The 14,663-nt window shown below is 37.1% G+C and overlaps 1 protein-coding gene across 1 annotated transcript; it reads left to right on the forward strand.

Moving 5' to 3' along the window:
- The first annotated feature begins 2,668 nt into the window (after positions 1–2,668).
- LOC104911834 (kynureninase-like) lies at positions 2,669–11,929 on the forward strand. Its single transcript, XM_031554259.1, has 6 exons — positions 2,669–2,783; positions 4,654–4,741; positions 5,663–5,715; positions 7,192–7,277; positions 10,313–10,543; positions 11,596–11,929. Exons 3-6 carry the CDS (start codon positions 5,706–5,708, stop codon positions 11,746–11,748), a joined length of 480 nt encoding a protein of 159 aa, XP_031410119.1. The 5' UTR covers positions 2,669–2,783; positions 4,654–4,741; positions 5,663–5,705; the 3' UTR covers positions 11,749–11,929.
- The last annotated feature ends 2,734 nt before the right edge of the window (positions 11,930–14,663 follow it).

Genomic DNA, 14,663 nt, shown 5'->3' on the forward strand with positions numbered 1-14,663 from the left:
AAGTCGGGTTTGGGCAGGAAGGTTCCGTAATATAGCTTTGGCAATCCTAGCAAGGTTTTCTGAAGGAGATAGTGAGAGTTAAGTTTGCAAACATTACCAGAGCCCAATGGGGACTCGTTGCTAACTCCTCATGCGGATCCTCACCTCAGTATGTTCCTTATGAAGAATGCTCATAACCGACAGCTTCACAGCATCTGAAGAATTTCACTTGTTTGTGAGGGTTAAAATCTTTGAATTCTGCATCTCCATGATGAAACTGGGTGTTAATTCACAATTATTTTCTAATTTCATTAAACAGACCCCTCAAGCCTACGTGAAATGTAAGTATTTTACTCCCTTCCAGCAAACTGTCAGCAGTGAAGACCTGGGTTGAAGCATGACCTTGCTTTGGAGTGCAGGAAGACTGGGACAGGCTTGGTTAATGGGAGTTTGTTTAGCAAGCTCTCTTTTCAAACGTGACTGTTGAATAATGTTGTCTTACTATGCAAATTTGTTTTATTTCAGAACAGCTCTAAAACGTGTAGCAATAAGCAAAGGAAAAATATATATATTTTTTTCTTTCTTGCCATAAAAGACCTGTTAAATGACATGGATAAAAAAAAATATTAAATTCTGAGCTGAACAGAAACCTGAGATTGGCAACAACTTTTGAGCCTGAGAGAGTAATTTGGGAAAAGGCCGAGAGGAGGAGAAAGAGTAGCATCAGCCATTGCCTACAGCTTCCCTCTTCCCATCTGTATTTAAAAAAAATCAGTATAAAATACTCTAAGGAAATCTGTTTCTCCATCCTTACACGAACCTCATTACTAAGTATATGAAACCATGTTAACGTGTATATTCTTACCACTCACCAGAGAGTTAGGGCAATACTGAGCGGTATTTCTGGATCTGAAGGCTTGAGGCATAGAACGATGAAATTACTCATTTGCGATCAGAGAAGTCTGTGATAAGAAAATTGAAACTCCTCAAACTCAGTCAGCGAGCCAAAAATATGCTATGTAAAGTAATGAGCATCTTCTCTATTTGCTTTCTTTAGGAGAGCTGATTCCCAACACTATTTATTCTAAATTTTGGCATTGAATCCAAACAAATGCAATCATACTCCTGCACTTGCAATGCAATTAATACAATATGATATTGAAATTTAAAGTAATTGCTGTTAAAGACTGCAGTAAAATTAATGCAGACTAGAATGCAAAGACTGTGTCTCAGCTATTGAGCCTGGGGATCATGTCTGTGCTTAGAGGTTGTGGGAAGCAAGCTTACTTCCAGGCTGGTGAAATCTATGTTCTTATGGTCCAGTTCCATGTGCTTCAACATCACCCCTGTGGTAGGTGGTCCCCTGGCAGCAGAGACGGTGTTGTACATTGTTAGTGTGTGATTTGGGAGGGTGGGAGCATGCATGCTGCCTTACTCCTTTTCTTTTCTCGCTTGCTCCCAGTTTTCCAATAGTGGTTGCATAGTAGTATGTATTATGGCTTTGTGAGGTGGTACAATAGAGCCTGGTTTGCTGGTATATGCTCCTAACATAGACACTGTGGAAGCAATGCATGTAAAATTTCTAGATAGCATTATGACCTGACTATGGAGTGAAGAAATGCATGCGTGGTGAAGCCAGCAAATGTGATGTAGCTTACTACTAATTTCACACTGCATTCCCATTGCAGCTCTTTAATGTGCTTTCTCATGGACTTAAAATGATCTCTCACACAATGTAATGAAAGGATGCTTCCAGTGCATTGCCCTGGACTGCGCAAGTCAAAATGCATTAATAATTTTTCCTTGTTTTCTGTATCACTACTCAAGAGTTTATTTTTCTTCTTGTGAAGAAGGGAAATGAGAGCTGTGCTGCTTCAGGCTGTAAATTATAATGGGTAGAACGATCGTTTGTAACTTCGACACAAAGGTCAGAGGAATTTTTTTTTTATATATTTTCTGTTTTTTAACTGGATGATCTTTGATGTCTGCGCTGCACATGCATCATGATCATTATAGCCCACGCTTTTGCATCATTCATGTAACTACAAACGAGGTGGCTTAAGTTATGAACAACTAGTGCTTTAGTCTAATGGATGCAGATATGAAGGAGGGAAATGAGCTAAATAAAAATGCTTATTGAGGAGATTGTTCCCTGGTGTAAATACTCTTAAAGGGAGTAGAGTTAAATGAGAGGGTACCGTTCCTTTCTGGAGTCATTTCCAAACCCAGCAAATCTTTGTTCATTGATTTGAAAAATAAGAGAACATTCTGGGGTAAAGTGAATAATATAAAAAATCTTTCAGCAGTATTCATGATACGGTGACTTCTTGCATAAAGTTACACAAAGTAACTGTTTGCTTTAAATTACATGTTGCTTGTTTAAAAATGACTTCTGTGCACAGATTGGAGAATGGCAGAATTTACCAGGAAGGTCCCTGTGCTTTTGAAGCACAAAGATATGGGTTTATTTTGTGGGATAAAACAGAATGTGTGTTATTTTAAATATTGTTTCTTATGAAAGTGAACTTTATATAAACGTACACACCCCACAGAAAACACACAGCTCTTCCTGCCCTAACTTACTCTCCTTTTTAACATGCCAGCAGTGGGTTTCGTGTTTATTTTTAGTGCTGAAGAAAAAGTTAGCTGCAGGAGTGCTCCAGGAGCACCTGGATACCTGGTATAGGTTCCTGGATGTCCAGATGGATTTGAATATCTCCAGAGAAGGAGATTCCACAACCTCTCAGGACAGCGTGTTCCAGTGCTCCATCACTCTGACAGTAACAAGGTTCCTCCTCGCACTAGTATGGAACTTCCCGTGTTCCAGTTTCTGCCTATTGCCCCTTGTCCTATCTCTAGACAAAACCAGGAAAATCCTAATCCCGTGCTCTTAGCTCCCACCATTTAAATATTTATAAGCACCAATAAGAATCCTCAGTCATGTTCTCCAGGCTGCACGGGTCTCTGAGACCTTTCTTCACGCAGGAGATGCTCCAGGTTCCCATCAGCTTTGTGGCCCTCTGCTGGACTTTCTCTAGAAGTTCCCTGTCTTTCTTGGACCGTAGAACCCAAAACTGGACACAGTTTTAACTCTCAAGTCCAGTTACATCAAATTCTAAGGTGTTTTTAAATACAAGAGTATATTAGACAGGTTCAAGAGCCTTCTATATTAAATATTTTGTAAAGATCATGATTGGGGATTCAAAATTAGTTTAGATTTTGGTGTCTGTTTTTGAAATTAGAATAATCAAAATGGTGATTGCATTTCAAAATACTCATTTTACATTCAGAGTAATGACTCTTTAGCAAGAGATTTTACTGAAGCATCTTAACGTGCTGTTTTATTGCCTATTATTTTTAGAGAGCATTTACAAAGCCTTATGTTTGGGGTTTAACACCTTAGCTATTTCCCATCATAACAGGTTGAAATTTGGCATAGCAGCAGCAACCCTCATTTCAATTTTTTTTTTTTTTTTCTCACAGGAAGTGGTAAACAGCAAATTGCCAATTTATGAAGATTTTGTTGGGAGTCCACACTTTGAAGCCTGTCAGATTAAATGTCAAATAAAATGACATCCATATGGGCTATTAGATCAATGATAGTGTAAGAACAGAGCTGCTTCAAAGTGCACATCCTGTAGTGACACCTTTAAAGATCTAGAACAGCCAATTTTTACACAGACACACACACACACACATATAATAAAAATTGTCAATGTTATGGTAGAAAAGGGCAAGAAAGCTAAAACTGTCTTCAAAAAATCATGTACTCTGTCATTTTGGAAAAGTTCTGAAATTTCAGTTTCCAAGATGCAAACGCGGTGCTGCAGCAGAGGTCTGATTTTAAGCCAGCTTCAGAGTTAGCAAGTTCTGAGCTTTCCAAATACAACCAGAGTGCTTTCCATTGAGTTTTATTGGGGCAGAAGTCTGGTTGATGTTTTTCTTTAACTGTATGATGTGGTCCACATGGGACACTGTATTTTATTTTTCCTTGCTAGAGAGTAACAGTCCAAATGTATTTCACATTTTCTTCTGCTATTTAAAACTTTAGAAATTCATGTAGTGTGTGTTACTGACATTACTAGTACGTTGTAGTAACATCCAGTATTTGGGATCTGCAGTGAAATGTCCTATAGATATACAGTGCATATTAAATAGTTGAAATATCTTTTATGATTCAAAGCATCACTAACTAAGGCACTTGGGCAGAAGCAGCAGTATATTTTATATTGGGTATATTCATTTTGGCAATAGAGTATCTCATTTGAAATGAATGTATATTGCACTATTGATTTTCATGGGCCTTAGAATAGTAAAAACATCACACAACAATAAAAAAAAATAATCCATGCTTTTTCTGTATACATCATGTTTAGATGCAGCTCAGAGCCTTTCATAGAAGTAAACATAAAACCTATGTTGTTATACAGAAGTACAAAGTACTTTATTTTACACTATGCAGTATTCAGATCAGAAGTCTTCTACTCAAATGTGGTCTTCATTCTGTAGAGCTAAACACTTCTTAACGTGCTGCAAAGAAGTGTTCCTGCTTCAGAGAGAGATAGTCAATGCTCTTCTTTTTCTTTGTTTACTTCTGAAAATGCTGACCTCCCATGTGGTTTCTCTTATAGATTTTTCCTATTAGGATTTTAGAACAGGTTTTATTTCTAACAGCCCTGCTACCTGACATAGAAGAAACCGAGCAAAGCCAAAGCTTTGAAGGAAATGGTGTCTGTTTGTCTCTCTTTGGAGAGCTCAGGAGGTCAGGAAGAAATTTCTAATATTGTAATAGCACTGATGTTTGGGAAGTTTCAATTAATATTGACATAATTAGTCATTGATGTTTCCAGTCAAGAAGGACACAACCCAGGGGACGTGGGGCCGACAGTCCTTTGTTTTGAAGTGTTGATTTTGTCTGCAGTATAGGTTGACGTGTCCTGGACACCAGGTGGTCCAGTCCCTCCATCTGCTTCAGTGAGTTGTTTATAGCAATGTCCTTGAGGGTATTTCTCAACAAATATAGAAATATTAATAATCTAATGTCAACTTAATTTAAAAGCTTGGCTAATTTTTTTTCAAACTAATAACTTTTCATTTTATTTTTTCCTGGATGTTATCTAAATAACTGATTTCTGGATTAAATTGATTTGTTTTTCTTTTTGAAGCATCTTTTCTCAGTAATAAGAACGGTTCAGTCGAAAAACTTAGTACAGGACTCATGTGGCTGTCTCATAGTATGGAGAAGGCAATGCCAACACAGTCTTTATTTAGTTGGCAGTATGCTGCCCATCACTAGTTCCTTCAGTTGGATCTTATACCACCTTTTAGCTTTCCATGTTCGATAAAGTAAATTTGGGGGCTTATGTTAAATGCTTTGGAACAAAACTGAGGAAATATTTCTGTTCTATTTCTCATTTTGCAAAATGAATTCCTACAAAATGGTTATTCTTAGAAATCAATAGTTAATTTGAAAGATGTGGTACATTTTATCATTAGTTGTCAAAGGGAAACTTCTAAACAGTAAAATTAAGTATTTAGAGCTATCTATTTATAGAATTTATTGCTTTTTTATGTCATTGTTAGAATTGCAATCCGTTAAAAGTGTATATATTTCTTATTCCTGAAACGTAAGTTAGAAGATATTATAGTAAGATTGCTACTCATCTACTTTATAAAATTCTAGGTTAATCGGCTGGTGGGGTCATGAGTTCAAAACACGATTCCTCATGGAAAACAGTATGTACTTTTACACCTTCAATTTTACCTGTATGTTTATCACAAACAACATAGTTTTTACCTAAGTTTGAACAGAAAGGATGAACCTCTGTGTTTTCTTGCTTACATTAAAGGTATTCAGCTAGACTTATCCCAGATATATAGTACTGTACAGTCAATAAAATAAATTGAATAAATTTGGACATGTGTGTCTGACTATCCATTTCCAGACACTTTGCTGATAAGATACAGGCATAGATTATGGATGAAAGACTTGAATCACCTTGATGCATTAAACTCATAAGGTTCTGAGTGAGGATCTGTTACTATTCACATGGATAATATATTTAGGATTAATTCCACTGGAATTAATGGGAAACAGTAAAGCAGCCGGACATAAATTTTGCAATTGCTTTAATTTTTAACATCTCTGGATCTTTTGCACTAACAATTGAGGGAATATAAGACAGAAAAAACCTGCTGTGAAATAGGCTCAATATTTATTGTCCTAGAGCACAATGAAATGAGGAGGTTTTTTTTCTAAATCTGACGGCTAGACTCTTTGGCTCCATTTAAAATCATGGCAGAGAGACTATCCTGGGAGATCAGGATGAGGAAGGAGCTGCTTTTTTTTTTTTTTTTTTTTTAATTAATATAACGTGCTTTGTTTTTAATATACTTTTAATTTTCTATGGCCCCTGTTGATGTGACTTTGGCTGGTGAACACCTCACTAATAGTCTCAGTCTGATTCTTTTCTGACCAAACTTAGGAGTGGCACTATACAAAGCCAGCAGAAGATACAAATTACCTTGAAATAATGTTAGAAGAAGAATGTTGCTTATCCATTTGCATGGACAGTTCAGAGGCAGAAGTTGGGCAATAATCATTATAAAATTAGCCAGTCTGCTGTGCATGAAGAGCATTTCCTCCGCAGCATCCTCTGGTGCTGGAGCATGAAATATAAATGATGACACAGAACTTACAGCGAAGCTTTATGGCTTTATTAAATAGATTTCGTGAAATTTCACAGCCTAAAGTCTATGCAACTTCTGTACGTGGCCTGAAGCTACACTTAGCTGCAAATGCATGCTCCCACGTGTCTCGTCAGTTTAATAAAGTCAAGGGATGTGATTCCCTGACCGTGCACCGCAGCTTCGCACGAGCGTGCCTCTGCTGACTTGGAATTTCTCTGGTTTATGCCAGTGGTAAAAGAGATTCAAGTGTAAAGGTGGTTTTAACACACACCATTTAAACAAATTAATTGCAGTTTTTTAGCTCCCATGAAGCTACTAATGAGGTCTTCTGCCAGATAAAATTGGGCTTCTCTCAAAGTTAAAAGTATTAGCTGTGAATAGATTACTATTTCCTTTTAATGAGCGATTCCTACAGGCCACGTTAGTGAAATGTGTTATTGCATGAGGATGGACTTCAAGATAAGGTCCAATTCATTAAAAGGAGGAAATCAAAAACACTAACATAAATTATTCATTTTCCAGAATTACAACTAAGTAAAGGAGTTAATGGATTTCGGTTATCAAATCCTCCAATTTTACTAGTCTGTTCTCTCCAAGCTGGTTTAGAGGTAAGTAACTGCTTTATTTTGAGCCTGAATTTGCAAATATAAAATGTTAAATGAATGTTATGGACTTTATTGCTGTCTCCCTTTTAAAAGTCCAGAAAAGCTAAAAAGCCAAGTAGGGTGAAAACAAATAACCAAAAGTTATCCAACCCTGGGAAACCAAGGTCTTTACAAATCTTACTTGTTTCTTCACTATTCCCATAAACTTTGCTGTCAGATTTGGGATACACATGGTTTGCTTGTTCAGTTTTTGTACAGGTCTGACCGCTAGGCTTTTAGGGGGTCAATTCAAAGAGTAGCTTGTCCAATGCAGGCATTTAGGATTTGTCTCTATGCAATTCATGTGAAGGACACCAGTAGAAACTTACGTAGGAGGGAATCATGTAAACCCAAAGGACTGTATCAGGAATTGTTTCTATACATATTTCCCTGTGCAAAACAGGCTTAGCTTCTTAGGAAAAATTAGATGGGGCAGCTGGGTGTTCCACTAACCAATGGCTCTATGATTTTGTCATCCTCTGTAATCCCTTCTATCACAAACAGAAAAGACAGAAACTGTCTGTTAATGCTTCCTAAAAGGACAATTCATCAATGTATTCTGGATCTGGACTTTTGCCTTTCACCATCGTACAGTTCCATTTGTGGAACTATTCACTGTTCACCCCTGACATGCGAGACTTTAGATATTTGGAGATGAACAGGATGGTTTTACACTGATTTCCCTATATTAAATTTTGTGTAAGCTGCTTTTCAAGCCAGCCTTGGTTAGCAAGGTTTTGCCACAAGCATAATGACAGAAATTTATTTCTGCCAGCATTCCATTAGCATTAGCGTAACAGCAAAGCTGTTGCTGATACAAAGAGCAATGTCTGTACACTGTACATCCTTCTTCCTTATTGACTGAAAAAACAGTATTTTAAACAAACAAAATCAGAAAATTGCCAATTGTGCTCTTTCCTGCTTAGATGCAATGCTGAAGGACTGCAAAGGGCACAGCAATGCTTCTTGTTCTCCCCGACAATTTATTTTGTTAGTCCTTAAACATCCAATATATTTTAAACTTTATGTGACCTTCGAGATAAGCTGAAAGCTATTCTGCTATGACCCAGATTGTCAGTGCTCCAGTTTGTGTGGGTTGATGTCATTTAGCCCACTGCGGGGAGCCTGAAACAATGAGGGCTGAGCAGTTTCCATCACCTCCCCTTTCTGTGCCTGTATTACCTTTTGGCACAGCCAGGATTTCCCAGTGCTAATTGCTCTAATACAGTGGGAAACAAAATAGTTTTCATGTCTGGCAAGAGATGGCTAGTGAAATTGCATGCCACCTTCACTGGGACACATTAAGCAGAAGGCAGTGTTTCCAATGGAAACAATGAAAACTGCAAGTGTTAGCGCCTGTTATTCCTCAATAATGCTTAAAGTGACTGTTATGGCAGTTGCTGCTCCCTTTTATGGAAAAAAGGAGAGTGCTCTACAGCCCCATTTAAAAGATCTTTTTTTTTTTTTTTTGAAAATTTTACCCAGGAGACCAGATATTCCTTGCACAAAGCCTGAGCAGACAGATTTTTGCATTCATCCCTCATCCTGCTGCAACGCACAGAGAAATAGGAGACAGGTCTCCGTTTTACCTCCAGTGATGTGCTAAATGGCCATGGGTATACTCTGCCCACTGTGTGGTGAGGAAAGTACCTCTGGATTTCTGTTGACGTGTCTAGGAGCTGCTGGTGGCTCTGCCACATTCATTTCTATGCCTGCAAAGCCTGTCTTATGGCAACCATATTTTAACAGTTGGGATCACAGAAGGAAAATGTAGTTTTGTGCAGCCTTTAGAGGCAGGGTGGAATATTCTTGGAATATTCTACAAAATTTCCAGATGCTGCTGGAAACCAAACTTTGTTGTATTTCTGGTGGGACTTCTCGTCTACCTCTTTATATGCTTTTGAGGTATGTGTAAGGTAATACTATACATATTGATCTTGAAAGGGTGACTCCTTCAGTCTGAAACAATGATTTTCTGAGAAAGAAGATGGTGGATTTTTTGTGCAGGACCTCACCTTGCCTCTGATTTTACAGCTGCAGTCTGTGGAGACATGATTGTCTAAGCACCTATAATGAAGCTATGAGCCACAATGCAGCCTAGATAGAATATTGTGTATGTTGGTGCTACTATTTTGCCACTTCTCCCAGCAGCTGCTTGTATAGAAAGAAAAATAAGGAAGATCTGCTCAAGGCAGGAGTTGCATTTTCTGTTGTTCCCTGTAGCTGAGTGTTTCCATGTGCACCAGCAGGCGAGGAACAGGAGCTGCATGGCCTTCCAAACTGCTGTGCCACACTGTGCTTGTGTATGTGACAAAGCAGGAATGTCATTTTTAAGAATTACTTTTGTTTCATGATGTTCTGATACAGATTTTTGTTTGCTGAAGCTCACTAGTTCTTATACCTGCATTAGGGCACAGAGCTATTAAGCCAGTCAAACAAATACTGTTTCTTTATATGGGCTATCAGATGCAGAGCTTCTGAAAAGCTTTCTGTTCGGGGCATAATAAAGCATATTTTGTATTTTTGAAAATAATGGTAGATTAGTCATAATGTTTGCCTTGGGCCTTAACTTTTGTTTCTTGAGGCATGATACCATGTTCTATATGACTTTTCCTTGTGCATCCTTGTTGCATATCTTCAGATTTACAAATGGATGCTTAGAAAACAGTTTTTGTGTATGTATGTAAATTAATTTATGTAGATGTGTAGAAATCTTTAATAACAGACAGACATCTTTAATTACCTCAAAGTAGTAATGTTATGCTATGTTTCCAAGAACCCAATCTTAAAATGTGTACCAACAATATCTACCTGATATCAACGCTTCAGTCCAAAGATGGTATGTGTGGTAACAACAGCAGACATGAGTCATAAAGTTAAAAGAAAAAAATAATTATTATGTAAGTCATTATTAAGTTCAGAAATGGCCTTAATCATCTTCACTTTTTCTATTTTCTGTTGCAATGCATTACCATCCTAATGATTTAAAATCATTACAGGTTTTTGGTCAAACTACAATGAAAGCATTGAGAAGAAAATCTATTCTGCTTACTGGTTACTTGGAATACCTGATAAATCATCACTACAGTGAGGATAAAGCAAATCCTGAGAAGCCCTTTGTAAAAATCATCACACCACCTCGGATTGAAGAGAGAGGATGCCAACTCACATTAACTTTTTCTCTCCCAATAAAATCTGTGTTTGAGGAGCTGGAAAAGAGAGGAGTAGCTGTGAGTAAATCAAACTTCAACTTCTTGTTCATTGCATTTTGAGCATATGCCCTATGAAGATAATCATTTGTCTTTTATTCTTCTTCTGTAAGGCCAAGAAAGTCTTGAAATAATGAAAAGTGCTTACATAACTTCAATCTTTAATTGTGCAAATGATCAAGAAAGCAGTATTATTTTATAAATTATTTGATAGTCTGCAGGCTGTCCTTTCTCTGTTGGTTTATTCTCACACTTCTGTGAGTGGCTTCACTGGTGCACAATGGTGTAGGTGACTTAAAGATGGTCCAAGTAGAATGCCATTTAACTAGTGGTGCCATTTAACAGCATGGTTATCAGTCAGTGCTGCTCACAAAGAAGCAAAACTAAATTTAAGGCTACACATTTCATGACTTAGAAGCACTGGGAGGTGAGGCTGATAGCCTAATGCCATATAAATAATATATGAGTTTTATTTCTGCTGGTAACTCGTGCTCCCAAAGGGCAGCTCTACAGGTGAAATATGCTGCTGTTTTGGTGCTGCCAGGGAATTCCAGGAACTGCAGCTTTTAAGAGGGCCTTATGCTGTTGGCTTGTCTTCGCGATGCAATTATATGCTTCAAATATAAGAGATTATTCTATTCAGCAAAATGTTCAAATTCACAGAGAGGGGAAGAAAATTACTGTATGCCCTGTGACATTACTTATGTCTTTAGTTCAAGACAGTCTATCTTACTGTGGCAGCTTTTTAGTCACCTGTATGCTTCCTCAACCATGGGTTACTTTAAGGTTCTAAGGTAGACCTCAGCATAAATTACAGGGCTGCGTAGCCAATTAGAGCGCCTACTGGCACTGCTGTCCTAAGCCTTGAATCCTTTCCTTTTTGGCCACACACCATTCTTCTTGCTCTGCACCTCAGAGTAACGCTCCTCCAAACAGTTTCTTGGATGTTCCTAAATTTTCACTCATGTCTGCACAGATACCCTTCTTCCTTGGTGTAACTCTTAAAAATACAGTCTGATAAAATAAATTAAAAGTGACCTGAATTTATTAAGTGTTCCCTTTCTATTTTGCAGTGTGACATGCGAGAACCAAATGCTCTTCGTGTTGCCCCAGTTCCTCTCTACAATTCTTTCCAGGATGTGCACAGATTTATTGAAATCTTGGGATCTGCAATTACTTCTTCAAAACAAACAGCAAACAATACTGCACTATCTGGTTCTTATTGATGGCTCTGCCATATCTTTTAATCTACTTCTGAATAAGATGCATTTATCCCACTAAGCGATTCCTTGCTTTGAGTAAGCGAAGCTATATCCCATGCAATTTGCAAAAAAAAATGACTGTGCTTGAATAGTTATTTACAACAGACCTAATATTATTAAAGCTCATATTTCCACTTTGCTTTGACTTTGACTTCATGAATTAGTATGCTTTGTATATTTTAATGGGGCTTTTCATAAACATTTTATGTAGTTTTATTACACTGGCTTTGAGAAGCAGGGAGGAATCGCTATCAACTAGAACAGGAATGAAAAAAACCTCACCTTCTTTATTATAAAAATGATGGATAATAAAAAGTGGAAAATAATAGACCAATCGCTAACAGTTAAAAGATACAGTCCAATTTACATTTTTAATTTATCAATCCCATTTAAAATATGTGGTTTACTAGGAGAGTAAAAGTTAAACAATCAGTTGTTTAATAATTCTTAGCTGCTACATACTTTTTCAAAGGACCCAAAAATTTGTTTAATTAATGATTTAATTGAGGAATTAAATTGCATTGTGGATACCTTCTTTTCTGTGATACAGTTGCCTAAAACAATGCATCTTTTATCTTTCTAGGTAGTTGTTTTGGAGTTGATAGGCTTGAGAAAGCTGAGAAGGATTTTACATTCATGTAACCTACTGTGAAGGGCTACAGGAGAACATACTGAGGTTTTAATAAGGCTTATTTTGGATTAAAATAAATGAAATCTGGATTGTTTCAGCAAAAGCAGAGAGAAACTTCATTGTTTACTCACAGTGTGGCCCAAATATTTACAGAGATTTGCACTTGGCAGCTAAGAGCAATGAAGAAAAACTTCTTATATTTCACCAATGCTATAGGCAGAACTGTTTTGAGAAATAAATAACACCTTGACCTGAATGGCAACTGAGTTCCTAAGTCTGTAGCTATTCTATACGCATCTTTTTCTTCAAGTATCTGTTAATCTAGAAACCTTTCTCTCTGACGGTTATTGCTTGGAAACGCTTGGAGAATTACTGTTGGTAGTACTACTTATTCCACTTCAAGAGCAAGAAAGGATTTGGGAGGGCGAAGTGAGGACTACTCCAAACCACTTTGGCTCAAGAGCATTTCTTCTTTTCAAACTTTTTGCATAATTGAGCATCTCTCAGTGCATGCTGGGACTTCTGCAAATGGGAAACCTTTATAGTGGATGCCTACACTGTAAAAGTACCCAAAAAAGGATAGCTTTAAAAAATCTGCCTCAATAATACCTTTTTCATCATCTGCTATGTGAAAAGGAAAGCTGAAAGAACAGCAAATAAAGAATTTGCTGGTATTGTTAGCACCTGTGAGAAATAAGAACTCCTTTTGTATGAATATTGTTATAAAGAGTACACTTGGGCAGCTCTGGCTCACTCAAAAGGTTCTGATTGCATTGACGTCATCTCTTCTGAAGTCAGCCAGGGCTGTGCCATTGTATTGCAGACCAAGTATCTGAGTTTCAATGCCTGGGGTTTTACTTTTATATGTACATCTGCAGCACAGCTACTTTTATCTGTCAGTGAGACGATCTTAGAAAAGAACTGTTTTCCATAAAGTTGATGAGGGAAAGCACCAAGTATAAAAGTGTGATGGGCCACAATAGCAAAAGGTGGTTTATTTCATTGCCAGTAAGTTCCAAGCACTTGTGCCACTGGATTATTCTCTCTTAAGTCTTCACTGTAAAGTTAAGCAAGCTTAATAGAAATCCACACTGAGTCGTACTATGTCGTACCTTATTTTGATTTCAGCTGGACATATCCTGTGAGGAAGCAAAGCACTTCCAAATAGCACCTAGAAATCAAATTAGTAGAATCGTTATTGGAATTTATGAAGAGAACAATGGTGAATTGTGAGGTTTTGGCCTTGCAGAGCAGTTTGGCATCTGTGTTAAATTTGCTGTCTGTGAAAGAAACTTCTTGTATTGAGGATTGTGGAAAATGAATCTTGTAAGGTTGGTAAAGTACTTCCTGAATTTGTACAGTTAAGTTAATGGTTAATTAGTATTTTGTTTTTTAGCGTCACTTCAGGGTACAGGTACAGGTATTGACTTCATTTACAAGCATTTATGTTTCATCTGAGGGATGACTTTCAGAAAGTCAAGTTTTTTGAGTTACTTTCTCTTTTATGTATGAATAGTGAAGATAAATATAAAGCAATGAAGATAAGCATCAGATTCCTTGCTTTTATAGACATCATCAATACATTTTTAAAATTTGCATGAGTTGAGGAGTCTGAAACAAAATTAACACGAGTTTACATTTATACATTCTTTCCCGAGTTCTTGTAAAAGTTTACAAAATGAATAATACTGAAAGTTAACATTAGGTGTCAGTATTTTACATATTATTTAGTGAGAGACTATCAAGTGAAAGAGCTTCTGTACAAAAAAAAAAAAGGAATATTACAGTCTGCTTTTTGAAATGCTTTAAGTTATCACAGTTAGAGTAATATCGGGAATAATTATGTGTGAAATAATTGTATACGCCCCAAATGCTTTCTGGTAGTTACTTCTCTAATTTAAAATTCAGCATTAAGTACTACTGTTTTCTAATTGTGGTAATATTGAGTTCTTGGGTTGTTTGAAGAAATCACATTTACATTTTTCAGATGACACTACAACACGTGAGTGTATGTAGGCACAGAAAACTGATACTCAGGTAGGAAATGCCTATAAAATGAAGATAATTGTGAATAAGTAGATCCCTGTTTGTATGTGATCTGTCTCAGCGCACCACAATTCAATACTGTCTGGATCACTTAAGTCAATTGTAAATGCTGAAAAAAATAGGGAGAAATACGATAGGGTCAATTGGCATCTTCTTTTCCCCTTGTTACTTTACCAAAGCAAGATTAGAGAGAAGACAAGGT

This window comes from Meleagris gallopavo, chromosome 7 (genome assembly GCF_000146605.3).
Source record: "Meleagris gallopavo isolate NT-WF06-2002-E0010 breed Aviagen turkey brand Nicholas breeding stock chromosome 7, Turkey_5.1, whole genome shotgun sequence".
Taxonomy (NCBI): domain Eukaryota; kingdom Metazoa; phylum Chordata; class Aves; order Galliformes; family Phasianidae; genus Meleagris; species Meleagris gallopavo.

Coding starts and splice junctions, on each gene's coding strand:
- LOC104911834 (XM_031554259.1), top strand. Junction 7,278..10,312: donor CTCTCCAAGCTGGTTTAGAG/GTAAGTAACTGC, acceptor AAATCATTACAG/GTTTTTGGTCAAACTACAAT. Junction 10,544..11,595: donor TGGAAAAGAGAGGAGTAGCT/GTGAGTAAATCA, acceptor TCTATTTTGCAG/TGTGACATGCGAGAACCAAA.